Consider the following 13,873-nt stretch of genomic DNA (forward strand, 5'->3'; position numbering starts at 1 on the left):
ATCACTTCTAGATGCTGGATGAGTGTGTGTGTGGTGTGTCATGCCAGTCAGGATTATGCGTGTTTGGACGCTTGCCTGCTTGTATGTCAATGTTTAAACTCATGTTCTCGGCGGTTTGTGCTAGTAACAAGGTACTTTTTATCTCAACACTAATTGTGTGTGTGTGTGTGTGCGTGTGTGTGTGTGTGTGTGTGCGCGCGCGCGTGTACCTGCGGTTTGTTGACACAAGCAGGTCTCTGGTTGAGAGGCTGCATTTTACCATCAAATGAAATGCTGCCTTGTGCACGCACACTCACAGAAGGTGTATTGATCGAAAGTGTATCAGGCCTTTTATTAATAGACACCCGCTTGTGTGTGTCTGTTGCCATACTAAACCACATTTGGGTTTGTAAGGGCTCGCTTTCGCAGGCGTAAAAAAATGTGAAATTTGGGATTGGTTGCAGGCAGCATGGGGACTGTCTGCACGTCTGCCTCACTGTCGAGAGGTCGGGCCCGCCTGTGTGGGGTTTGCTTGTTCTCCCTGTCTGTGCTTGTGTGGGTTTCCTGCGGGTACGCCAGCTTCCTCCCACATTCCAAAAACATGAACGTTAGCTTCATTGAAGGCTCTAAATTGCCCATAGGTGCGAACGTGAGTGGGAACGGATGCTTGTTAGAATGTGCCCTGCAATTGGCAGGCGACCAGTCCAGGATTCCACCCAAAGTCAGCTGGTATGGGATCAGCTCTCCCGGAATCCTTAATGAAGACAAGTACTATAGAAAATGGATGGTGGAAATGCACCAATTTTCCACGAGAGCATACTGTAACTGTAACATCTTTGCAGCTGAACACGATGCATATGCTCTATGATTGACTGGCAACCAGACCAGAGTGTATCCCACCTTTTGGCCCAAGTCAGCTCCTCCAGCTCACCTGCACAACCCTAATGAGGAAAATAAATGTATGGCTGAGACTGGTTGCAGTTTGCGTCCTGTGGTATACCCCGTTGGCATACCCCGTTGGCACTCCAGATTCATGTTTGAAATTTAAATTCAAAATTGTTAGAAGGCCAAACTGGGTGAACCGTCAGTTAGTTAAATTCCAAATTGTTAGACGGCCACACTGGGTGAACCGTCACTTAGTTAGCATTTCTGAGCAGGTTTTTCCATCAACCTCCAATTAATATTATCTGTCTGACTTCTAAATCATCATCAAATTGTTTGCAGAGGATTTTTTTCATTTGCTCTGCTTGGCTGAGGCCTATTGGCTCCATTACACGGCCCCAAGTCACTCGCTATCTGATCTGTTTTCTGCCTGGTTTACCGCTTCATCCGCTGTCTCTTTGATGGATTTGTGCAAGTGGGAATGCGTGGCGATCCGTGCAGATTATGTGCCTATTGACAAGATGCTCATAGAAGTGAATCTCAATATGTCACTTATTGATCGGACTTCAATGGAGAGTTCATCACTTTGATTCGTTTTCTTCCTGCAAAGCCTCCTCGCTGATGATGAAGTACTGACATCTTCCGTCTCTATTGTGTTACAACAAGTGATGCCTTTTTGTTGGCCTTAGCAGTTGAAAAGTTCAGTTTAAGAAAACCTGTAGACCAGTTTGTTACTGAGTAAAGTTCACCTGGCTTTGGTGTTAAAATATAGGTGGTATGTTTAGGAAGCTGGAAGGCAATCATCCAACACACTCACAGATGTTTGATGTCTGAATTACACTCACTGATAGCACATTATTGCCACACACACACTAAAGCCAACAAATTGTGCAAATTTTTAACAAAGGCAGTAGTTTACAAAGCCTTAACGAAAAGACTGTTGTTATTATTATTAATAGACTGTATTACTAAAGGGATCTTCAAGTCAAGCTCCAGTTTTTTTTTTTACATACAACCCTGAAAGCTTAATGAAAAAACACAACACTGTGAATGGTTTTAGTTTCTCTGAATATGCTTCTGTGCACAGTGTAAATGGCGTGTCCTTTTTAATCTGTTTTAGTACAAAATACAACTGAATTTTCATATTTGTAAAGTAACATTCTTAACTGCCATGCAAATACAAAGACAAGTCAACCACTACTGTATTATAACAATTAATTGAAAAATCTAAATTAAATAAAACCACTCTTTGAAGATACCTGACGTTATGGAGAGGGAACAGGAAGAGGTTACTGTGAACACATCTTGAACTTTGAGGTAGATTTGTCAGTAAGTACTGTTAAAGTAATTGACATTGTTGGTTGTTAAATAGAGAAAACAAAACTTTGCAATTCATTAGCAAGCTACTGTTCATTTCAATGCTAGTCATTATCCTTGATGTTAGATGCTAATGCAATTAGCATCAAAATAAATTACTGTGGGCCTGGTGCCCACACCTTTTCAGCATGCCAGCTACTTATAAAATGACAAAGTCAAACTCATCTACCTACTACCTGCAATTGTAAAGCATATATTTATTTTTGAGAGTTCTTTATACAGTATGAACAGTCTATAAATAAAAATTTGGCCAATGGGGACTAGTATGAGAAGAAACCGGATACTTATAGAGCCGTACATTTGACCGACAATAACAACACAAACAGATTGCCAATTACGTAGTAACGCATGTATAGTTACAACAAAATAAAATAAAATTATAAACAAAAAGAAGAAATGTGCACACAAGAAACAATAATATAGTAGGTTCTTGTCGTTGGGGTCTGACTCATAGCCAGCCTCAAGCACACTTCCAAATGATCACCAGTCATGGTGGAACGGTACTTGGACTTAATGATCTTTATGTGGGAAAACGCTGACTCACATAAACAAGTGGAGCCGAATAATGCAGTCAATTAGGTAGCACATTTCCTCATGTTGGCGTACTTTTCCTCTGTGAGTAAGTACCAGAAGTCTCCATGAATTCTGGACTTGAGATAAACATCAGCTTGCAGTGTCGCAATCTCATCGTCCACTGCGCCGTGTGACTGTACTTCTTGATAGCTAGAGAGTATTTCTGCTTTGTTTTTAAAGTCTAGTAAGAACGAGTCAGCTCCTTCAACTAATGCCTCTTTTACCATCTCACCATCTTGGAACGATTTCTTCTTCCTAACGATGAAATGACTCACCCGGAACGATGCTTCAGTGGCTGCCTGTGTTTTTGAAGTTAGCTTTGAGAAAAATGACTGCTGTCCGGACAAGTGGGATTTTAGTTTCTTCACCTTTTTCCTTCGAGGCTAGCTTTTTTTTTTTTTTTTCTTCCTCTCAGGGAAGCCAGTCTCGTAGGTTTTATGAAAAACCTGAAAATCAACCGTGAAAGAAAGTCCTCCTTCAACTCATTTTGGAAGTGATAGGTTTTTTACCTTTTACTTGGTCCTCCACTAATTTTTATATCCTTAATATTAGTGTAAAAAATAAATAAATTGGAGGCTAAAAAGGCAACTCGCTAGCTCGCTCAAGTTTTGCGCAGTAACCCATGTGTCAGAAAAGGTCAGATGTCTGATTGGCTGCCTTATACGTCAAACAAGTGACACTTTTCATTGTGAGGACAGATGATAGCATGGTGTCTTTATAAAACAATTTTAAAAAACCACTGCCGCTTATCCATCCATCCATTTTTTCCATAACATTTGTGTCTTTGTTTCTGGCCTTGGGATGCATTAAGTACCGGTACATGAGTAAAGTAGGAAAAGGAAGGGCTACAAACCTTTCATATTGTCCTTCAGCGACAGTTTACAGCAGACGGGAGCTTAGAAAAACAAACAAAAAACTCCCTTGACCTTACATATGTCTTCATTTTTTTTTTTCTACTGTCAGGTTCAGTAAAATAATATTGAAAGCAGAAGCTGATTTTTTGTTTGTGTTTGCGTCATCCTTGAATCATATCTTTTAAGCAAACGGCTAGTAATTTGGGCTTTGCAAATGCAGTATGACTTGATTAGAGGCAATTTTAATTACTAGTTATTTTGTGTTTGTTTTCATTCACGCATTTGCATGCATCTGTTTTGTTTTTCTTGCCAAAGAGCTTTTTTTTCATTTTGCGTACTAAGAATGTTATGTTTAAGCCTCTTGTATAGAACATTTTTATCTTGAAAGAGGTTTGACAGATGAAACAATCCAAATCACATTATAAATGCAAGCGCAGATAATTCAAAACTACATCCATCAATCCATTTTCTAGACCACTCATCCTGTTCAGGGTGGTGGGGTGCAGGCGTCTATCCCAGCTGACGTTGGGTGAAAGGCATACTACACCTTGGACTGGTCCCCAGTAAATCACAGTGCACATATAGGCAAACAGCCATTAACCTCACATTCACACCATTACTGAGGGGGAACTATATAACTGCTCTGACTGCATGTAAGTCAGGTGACTGCACACCATCAATGACTATCACACTTCAGTGTATTGAAATCAATAAAGTAAACATACAGAGATGGTGTTTTGCGATTCATTATTCACCAGCCTCAACTGTTGTGTTTCCCTCTTTCTCCCCAGGACCCGTCCTTCACCCTCCTCCTCCATGATAAGCTGCAAGTCCCCAACAGTTCCCGACGGGCATGGAACGAGCACGACAGTCGCTGTGACGTGTGTGCCACTCACCTCACGCAGCTCAAACAGGAAGCCGTGCGCATGGTGCTCACCCTGGACCAGTGGGATTTGTCTCCCTCCTCGTCCCCTCCTCCCCTCTTTGGGTGCTACGCATCCCAGGGAGCTCTAGGAGCATCCGGATCGAGGGAATGGCCCTCCTTGTTTGTCCCTTCCTCTTCCCCGTCATCTGCAGCTGCCGTTTCGCACGTCACTCGCCCTTCATCGCCGTCACCTTCCCCAAGTCCCAGCCAGACCCCGACACCGAGCCCCAGCCACGGACCGTCCGCCCCTGCTCACGGGAGTCCTTCTGCTGGACAAATAACCTCCGGTGTCCCCTTGAACCAACAAGTGCATAGACTGGGCTCCAAACCCAGCTCACTGGGGCTTGGAAGTGGGATGGAAAGACGCAACGGGTCCCCCTGTTCTGGAAAATCAGCCGTGGCCCACCAGCAAACTGTGAGTGCAGTAAACAGTCCAGGGAATAGCAGTACAAACAGCAGTAACAACACAGCAGGTCATCAGCACATGAACAGAACTAATGGAGGAGTTACGCTCTATCCGTACCAGGTAGGCTATCTCTGGAGTTACCCTATTTCTTAAAATAATGATGACCACTGGCCTTCATTTACTCAAGCTCAGAGAGGACAAGGCCTTCTATTTGAGAGGAGGCATTTAGTTATACAAATGCTTGTGTAAGGGTGGACCTAGACTATGATATTTGTTGATTGGTCGGCAGAACTGTTATTTGCAATACATTAGCATCGTCTACATTTGGTTCCTATCTACTTATGCAGTGGATATGGAAGAAATTGCTCCCGACTTAAGTTTCTGATGTAGCTTCCCTAACAAGCTGTTATTTTTTCTCAAGAGGCGTTTATTTGTTAAATTGGTTGGCACAATAGACATATATTAGAGTGCAAGCTGGTATTTAAGGAAATACAGTATACAGTAATCCCTCATTTTTTTGGAGGGGTTTACATCCCAGACCACCCACACAATAGATGCAAGCCGTGAATTAACTACCAAATATTTATTGTATTATCCATCCATCCATTTTCTGAGCCGCTTCTCCTCACTAGGGTCGCGGGCGCGCTGGAGCCTATCCCAGCTGTCATCGGGCAGGAGGCGGGGTACACCCTGAACTGGTTGCCAGCCAATCGCAGGGCACATAGGAACAATGTCTGGAGAAGGTTTTTGTCCAGGATATCCCTGTACCTGGCCACATTCATCTTTCCTTCGATTGCAACCAGTCTCCCTGTCCCTGCAGCTGAAAAACACACCCACAGCATGATTCTGCCGCCACCTTGCTTCACTGTTGGGACTGTATTGCACAGGTGATGAGCAGTGCATGATTTTCTCCACACATGCCGCTTAGAATTAAGGCCAAAAAGTTCTATCTTGGTCTAATCAGACCAGAGAATCTTATTTCTCACCATCTTGGAGTCCTTCAGGTGTTTTTTTTTTTTTAGCAAACTCCATGAGGGGTTTCATGTCTCTTGCACTGAGGAGAGGCTTCCGACTGGTGGAGGGATGCAGTGATGGCTGACTTTCTAGAACTTTCTCCCAACTCCCGACTGCATCTATGGAGCTCAGCCACAGCGATCTTTTGGTTCTTCTTTACCTCTCTCACCAAGGCTCTTCTCCCCCGATTGCTCAGTTTTGCTGGACGGCCAGATCTAGGAAGGGTTCTGGTCGCCTCAAACGTATTCCATTTAAGGATTATGGAGGCCACTGTGGTCTTAGGAACCTTAAGTGCAGCAGAAGTATTTTTGTAACCTTGGCCAGATGTGATCTGTGCCTTGCCACAATTCTGTCTCTAAGCTCATCAGGCAGTTCCTTTGACCTCATGATTCTCGTTTGATCTAACATGCAGTGTGAGCTGTAAGGTCTTATATAGAAAGGTGTATGGCTTTCCTAATCACGTCCAATCAGTATAATCAAACACAGTTGGACTCCAATGAAGGTGTAGAACCTGCTCAAGGATGATCAGAAGAAATGGACAGCACATATAAGTTACATATATGAGTGTCACAGCACAGGATCTGAATACTTATGGCTGTGTGATATCAGTTTTTCTTTTCTAATAAATCAGTGAAAATGTCAACAATTCCGTTTTTTTCTGTCAATATGGGGTGGTGTATGTACATTAATGAGGAAAAAAATGAACCAATGATTTTAGCAAACAGCTCCAATATAACAGGGAGTGAAACATTTAAGGGGGTCTGAATACTTTCCGTACCCACTGTACATGTGGGGTCACCATTCACACATTCTACACCAGGGGTGGGAAAACTTTTTGGCTCAGGGGCCACATTGACTTAAAATATGACAGGCGGGCCAAGCCAGGACCAGATACTTACATATAAAAAATAAACAAAACCAAAAAAAAGGCATTGTAGTGTCAGATTTACTTTTAATGGGAACAGTATTGTTTTGTTGATCACCTTTTGTTTGCCAGTGAATCAAAGTCTGGTGTTAGTTTTGTTGTGGCAATTCTCAGAATACATCTGAGGTGTTCATCACTCAGCTGGTACCTGTAGGATGTTTTGTTGGTGTTCATCACCCTAAAAGTGTTTCCACACACATATTTAGAGCCAAACACCAGCTGCGTCCTCTGTGCCTTCTTATGGATTTTTGGAAATTTGTCCACGCTTAATGAAGCATAAAACTCATCCAGTTTGAGAGTTGAACTTCTCTTTAAAGACAGTATCACATTGGAGATAAATCAGTTCCATCTGTAGCTCCCGTGGCGCTGTTTCAGGGTCTTCTATGACTGAATCTTGGATGGCAGTTCGTCAGATAAAGGTGTTTTGCTGAGCCTGCAAGCTTGATTTTAACCGCTAAAGCGTAGCCATCAGTTCCTGCATTGATTGGCTGTCAGCATAATCGCCATGCTTGGTAGAAAAGTGACGGCTGATGTTATGTTCCTCTAAAACCGCAATGGTTTATTTGATCGGACTTCGGTTAAAAAGTATTTAGTAGTCAATTTTATTTTAAACATTTGTCACTCATTGTCCACTTTTCTTTTCATTGGCCCACTCATGGTTGAAGAAGGGTTCAGAGCAGTAGCAGAGTAAAAACAGCTAAAGCTAGTCAAGTCAATGTATTACTGTACCTACTGCGCTAGCTGGTGGAACCACTCGGCATTACAGGACCAGGTCAAATGAATGCAGTCATGATTTTGATATGATTTGGGCGCTTCTGTACCAATCTTTAGGAGGCCGGATTGAAATGATCACCGGGCCAGATGAGGTCCGCGGGCCGTAGTTTGCCCAGTCCTGCTCTACACCACAGTATCCATGGCTGTGAATGTGTGCATGCCTTTTAAAGGCAGGTCTACTCAGTTGAGTGACATGGAGGTCAACGTATGAGGATCCTCTGTTGGCAGGCTATTTCTTCGGCTATACCATTTGCCACTGCGGTGAAAACTGACGGTTTCAAATGAGGCTACTGACAGGTGCACCGAGAATGTTCTTTTGATTACTGTATTTTGTTTAATAAAGTGATTGAAAGTGCACCAGCGGCTGTTTCCATCCTCCGTCTGTCTGTCTGTCTATCTATCTATCTATCTAGCTACTGTATGTGTTATGGATTACAATTCATTCTAACTTGATTCAAGAGGTGCAGTTGAGTAACTGTCCTGTACTGTACAATCAAAAAAATCTGCAATGCTCAGAACCCACAATAAGTGAACCGTGATACAGCGGTGGTCGACTATACTTTAATAGTGACATGATCTCATTCAGTGTGTCATGCTGGCCCAGGTAATTGGCACGACAGTCTAAAGGATTCAAATCTCTTCTCTGGCCTTTCTGAGTGGAGTTTGCTTTCCTTCACCAAAATGGCATCCATCTGTCTATTCTCTATACCATTCATCCTTTTTAGGGTCTTAGAGTGCTGGAGTTTATTCCACCTGACTGTGGACCAGAGGCTGGGTACACCTTGAACTGGTCGCCAGGTAATCACAGGGCACATATACTGTAGAGACAGACAGCCAGTTAAAATCTGCAATGAGTGGGAACTGAACCCACAACTACACTATCATTGACTCCCAAATCATGTTTTTCAGGTTAATTGAAGCCTGTAAATAGTCCATATTTATGAATGTGAGTGTGACTTGTTGTTTGTCTACATGTGCCCTGCGATTGACTAGCGTCCAATCTCTGGGATAGGCTCCAGCTATCCTGTTACCATGAAATAAGCGGGAGAGAATGGATGGATGGATTAGCGCAATCATTCTTGGTTCCCAGGACTGTAGCCAATGGAAACAGTGGGAAGATAATCTTCTTTTATTAGTACAGCAGGCATGTAAAGAAGAGGAACGTCTAATGTGTTTGCATTGAGGATTAATTCGTTAATAGAGCATGCATTTATTATCTGACAAAGTGATAACACGCTTGTCGTTCTGACATAGTCTAATGGCGCCAATACAAGAGGTTTGTCAAATACTGTATTTTAAAGATAATAATTCTAAGCTTTGATTCACACTATCAGAGAGGTATTCATATAACAATATGTTGATGGTTGCAGGAGCGCAGAACAGTGTTTAATCATAATGAGAGCTGTATTAGAAACACCCCACAGTTTGATAACAATTTTACCTTGACAAAATTGGACCTAATGTCCATGTCTAGTCAACACTGATTATTTTTTTTTTCCAATTGTTTTATTTATTTATTTATTTATTTTGGTCACCAAGACCACTGGAGACTGTTGTAAATGTAATCTGAGAGTCTTCTCAAGATGCCGAAATAGTTTAGGGGCGACAGGAAGAGAGGGAACAGGAATAGATATGGGAGGAGGAGGAAAAACGCCTGCAGTGATGAGCCGTCCAGAGGTGTACAATAGAGACTCCAGGGGAGATCCTGAGGTGTGTGTGTGTGGGCATGCAAACATGTTCTACAGATGTAATAATTCATACAGTGATAATTAGAACTCTAGGGACTCACACCCCCGGTAACCCACAGATTTTACACTCATCCACTCTCTTTCTCACACACATACATGTACGCACCCATTTTTTTCTACACTTATTTCCTATGCCTATTTATCTTGTCATCCTCAAACTCAATCTGCTTCATTTTAATTAAATCTTGGCCACTGCTTTACATACTTCTTCAATTGATACTCAGAGCAGGATTTGAATGAGATTGTGTTATCTTAAAAAAAAAAAAAAAAAAAAATAGTGACCTTTAGCTGTCATAGCTTATGTATTATGATACGCTCTTTACAGTATATATGATGACTGATAGTACATACAAAGAACTATTACAGCAAACCCATGAAAGAATCAAATTACATGTAAATAGCCATACAGTAATGCAAATAGTCAGATTCCTTAAAAAAGATCAGAATCAGAATCATCTTTATTTGCCAAGTATGTCCAAAACACACAAAGAATTTGTCTCCGGTAGTTGGAGCCGCTCTAGTACAACAGACAGTCAATTTACAGAACACTTTGGAGACATAAAGACATTGACAAAAAACAATTGTGCAAAAAGATGCAGAGTCCTCGAGCACTTAGAGCAGTTCGAATGACTAATATTGCAATAGTCCGGTGCAATGACCATTGTGCAGAGGGCGCCGAGACCTCAAGGAGTGTATGCGGTTTAAAGTGACGAGTAGTGCGAAAACTATGAACTATTACAAGTAGAGTATTTCTTTTTTGAGCTTTGTTCATTGAAAACTTTTTTTCTGCAAAATTACAATTCATTCTCATTAAATTCTGACTTTGTCTTGTAATACTCCAACTTTATTTTGTGGTTATTTTTTCCTTTTATATGACACTTTTTTGGGGGGTAAAATATGAATTTCTTCTAACTTTAACTTGAGTCTCATTATTGCGACTGTTTTCTCTTACACAAATGTATTTGAAAATCTTTTTAATATTACCATACAAATTTTTATATAAAGTACGACTTCATTGTCATGATATTCCGACTTAATTCCCGTAATATTTCAATTTGATTCTCAAATTATGACTTTATTCGTGTAATTCTGTGACTTTATTCTTGAAGCCATATGGTCTCTTTTCTTTTTAGTGTGGCCCATTTGAATTGAAGACTGAAACTCTGAAAGAAATATTTAGATTGAAAATGTTTTAAAGGGAAACTGTGTAGGAATTACTCCCATCTAGCGTTGAAGTTGTGTATTGCATCCAAACAACTTTACACCCTCAGTTTTTCAAACACGTATTGCTACAACAGAAGCTGTCGTATATCAAAAAACCTCCAAGACCAACAACACTGTTTAACAAAACTGAATGGAAAAAGTTAGCCTTAGGTAAATTTAGGCAGTGTTGACTTACTTGTCGAGGAGAAAGCGGCCAACTTCAGTTTCAAGATGCCCGACTGTCATGGCGCTCCCCTACAGGGTCACCACTCTTATGTGTAAATAAATATAAAATTCTTCGCTTACGAGAATGTATCAGATTATTAACAGAGGTCATAATAAACCAGTGATAACACATACAGTGTATAAACGCAAACATCGATTTAAGCCTGAAAATGTTACACGGTGTCCCTTTAACTGTGTCTCAGTTTAGCATAACAGCAAAAACCACCGCAAACTACAACCACAATAAGGAAATGTCTGAAATTATTTTCTCTGTGGCAGTGTACATTACGAAATGTCTTGTGACTGTTCAGTTTCGATCCAAGGCATTCAATGTGGTGCATGTCTTTGTTAGAGTTTGTCTCTCTTGTGGGAGGTGTGAAATGTCAGTGTTTCTGCTTTAAATTTTGACAGTAATGGCAGTTCGGCAGTAGAGGAGAAATACAGCAGGATCATAAATCACCCGTGTTTAGACTCACACCCATGAGGGAGAGAAAGCTAAAGTGGGAGAAGCTGCCAAAAGTGATGATCGAAAAAGCTTTGTATGGTGGAATATGGGAAGAGCTCACAAAGTCACGTCGGGCGATGCTGAGGGAGACATGTTCATATTGGCAAGAAAAGAGACATATTGTTCATAGAGTTTAAATGCAGTCCCTTGGGTTGAACATATTTCTCACCACAGTAGGATTTTGTTGACATGGAAATATCTCATGCAAAATCGATGATGATGACAAATTATGGTAAATTCCAATTCTGTTTGTCGACAGAAAGCCAAGGAAAAAAGGCACATTTTAAACAAAATATGTTTTTCCTAAAAAAAACCCCAAAACAAACGGATTCAAAATCATTTGGATGGTACACTGTCTTGGAATTAGGAGAATGGAATCCCTGTCATTACAATTGCAACCTCAGATCAACTACTTTACAGGTCACGAATACAGTACTGGTGGACCAATCAGGACAGCGCTCATTTAGGTCAGCATTAGGTCATCATTGCTAACTTTACTGTTCAGAATTGCGCACAATGCTTGTACACACTTTGCTGTACAATAAAAGCAGGGGTCTCAAACTCAATTTACTCAGGGGCCGCTGGAGGTAGAGTCTGAATGAGGCTGAGCCGCATCAAGTATTCCTCAAAAAGGGTTTCAAGTATTCAAACAAAGTACAACTGATCCAATCTTCTCGATCTATCAAAGTGTGGTTCCGAGGAACATGAACGGGTTCTACAGAACCTGAAGAGTTCTTCAGAAAATGGCTTCTCTTGCCTTCTCCTTCCTGACAGAGGCCTGGCAACGCTTCCTCTTACACAGCTGAGCCACATTTGGCTTGAGGGAGGAAGTAGTTGCGATGCTCTGTATGGCTTGAACATGGTGATCAGAAGGTTTGGGCCTGGACTATTAAAGTTCACGGTGGAGAAGAGCTTTTCATACAGATACTGTTATAATGTGCTCCCAAGGAGATACAAGGTCCGCTTGAACATCCTGGAAAGCCCAGGGAAGGTGGGCAATTCTCGCAAAAATATTCCAAGCTTTTCTGCTTTTCCACACACCTGCCTGAACTTGGCTTTGAGTTCAGAATTGTACCACAGGCCAATGAGCTCCATTTAAAGCACAGGAGAGGGATCTTGCACATTGAAGCAGAAGGGGTCAGTGACAATTTTGAAAAGTGGCTTTGTATTTCTTAAAGCCTACAAACCTTTGATCAAATTCCTCCTGTAGCTTTACAATGGCATTAGCATGGTTCTCACCCCTGGAATGTGTGGAATATGAGTGCCTTGCATTCTGGGAAATGGCAGAGGCTTGTCCGGGAAAGCTGGGCTTTCCATAAACCAAGTTTTGCGGAGAATGGTCTGATGTCACCTTAGGCAGCACTGGCAAGCTGCCCCTGGCCTTGTAACTTCTTGTTCAGTACATACAGCTCCTGTCTGTGTGATGTCAACAAGAACGGCTAAGTCCATGAGCCATGTGGGATCACTCAGTGCAGGAACAGCCATTCCATCCTTCTCCACGAAGGCTTTCACTTCTGCTCTCAACTCTCAAAACCTCTTCAAGGCGTTTCCCCTGCTGGCCAACATACAGTCAATCTATTTCCTCCAAAAAGGTGCACAACCGCATTTGCTTTCAGCTCCTGGATCTGCTATGGTTGATGCATTCCACAGCGACTACTACACAGTGCAATATCTCCTGAGTGGTGATCTGGCCATGCATTGGAATCACTGTGAGCAACTCCTCCATCACATTAAATTTGTCTTCAACACCACAGACATACTGTACATTGAAAGCTGCACAGTGTCAGTGATATCTGTGCTCTCTTCAAGGGCGGCTGAGTATGCAAGGAAATGTTTGGTTTTCTCACCCATCTGATCATATACTGTACGTACAGTATGTTACTTGACAGATCAAAATGTGTTGGCTGAAAGGCTGATGTTGCTAGACTGAACCTTCTTTTGAGGACAGACAATACTACCAACCTATAGTCGTAGTAGTAGTAGTAGTAGTAGTGATTTTATTCCAAACATGCAAATGCTAAACAACTTATATATGGACACCTAAAACAGAATAATAGTACAAAAGGGCCAATCACAACAATCGCAAAAAATGGACAATAATTTCACTGACATGGATGGATGGATGGATGGATGGATGTCCGAAATGGCGGCACAGTGGCCAACTCGTTAGCACATCTGCCTCACAGTTCTGAGGACCCAGGTTCAAATCTGGCCTCGCCTGTGTGGAGTTTGCATGTTCTCCCCATGCCTGCGTGGATTTTTCCAGGTAGTCCGGTTTCCTCCCACATCGCAAAAACATGCATGGTAGGTTAGGTGAACTGGTCGCTAGCCAATCGCAGGGCACATTTAAACAAATAACCATTCGCACTCACAGTCATGCCTACGGGCAATTTAGAGTTTTCAATTAACCTACCATGCATGTTTTTGGGATGTGGGAGTCATTATGGCATCAAAGGAAGCATTCTCCACCCCAGCATTATACT

At 41.8% G+C, this 13,873-nt stretch overlaps 1 protein-coding gene across 1 annotated transcript in view; it reads left to right on the forward strand.

The window, feature by feature from the left end:
- The window catches only part of kif26ba (kinesin family member 26Ba), a 118,348-nt gene that overhangs the window by 36,265 nt on the left and 68,210 nt on the right, over positions 1–13,873 (forward strand). Inside the window, exon 3 of the mRNA XM_061667518.1 lies at positions 4,457–5,116. Within this exon, the coding sequence (XP_061523502.1) occupies positions 4,457–5,116 (660 nt within the window). The remainder of the gene's footprint in view (positions 1–4,456; positions 5,117–13,873) is intronic.

Source organism: Phycodurus eques, chromosome 2 (genome assembly GCF_024500275.1).
Source record: "Phycodurus eques isolate BA_2022a chromosome 2, UOR_Pequ_1.1, whole genome shotgun sequence".
NCBI lineage: Eukaryota > Metazoa > Chordata > Actinopteri > Syngnathiformes > Syngnathidae > Phycodurus > Phycodurus eques.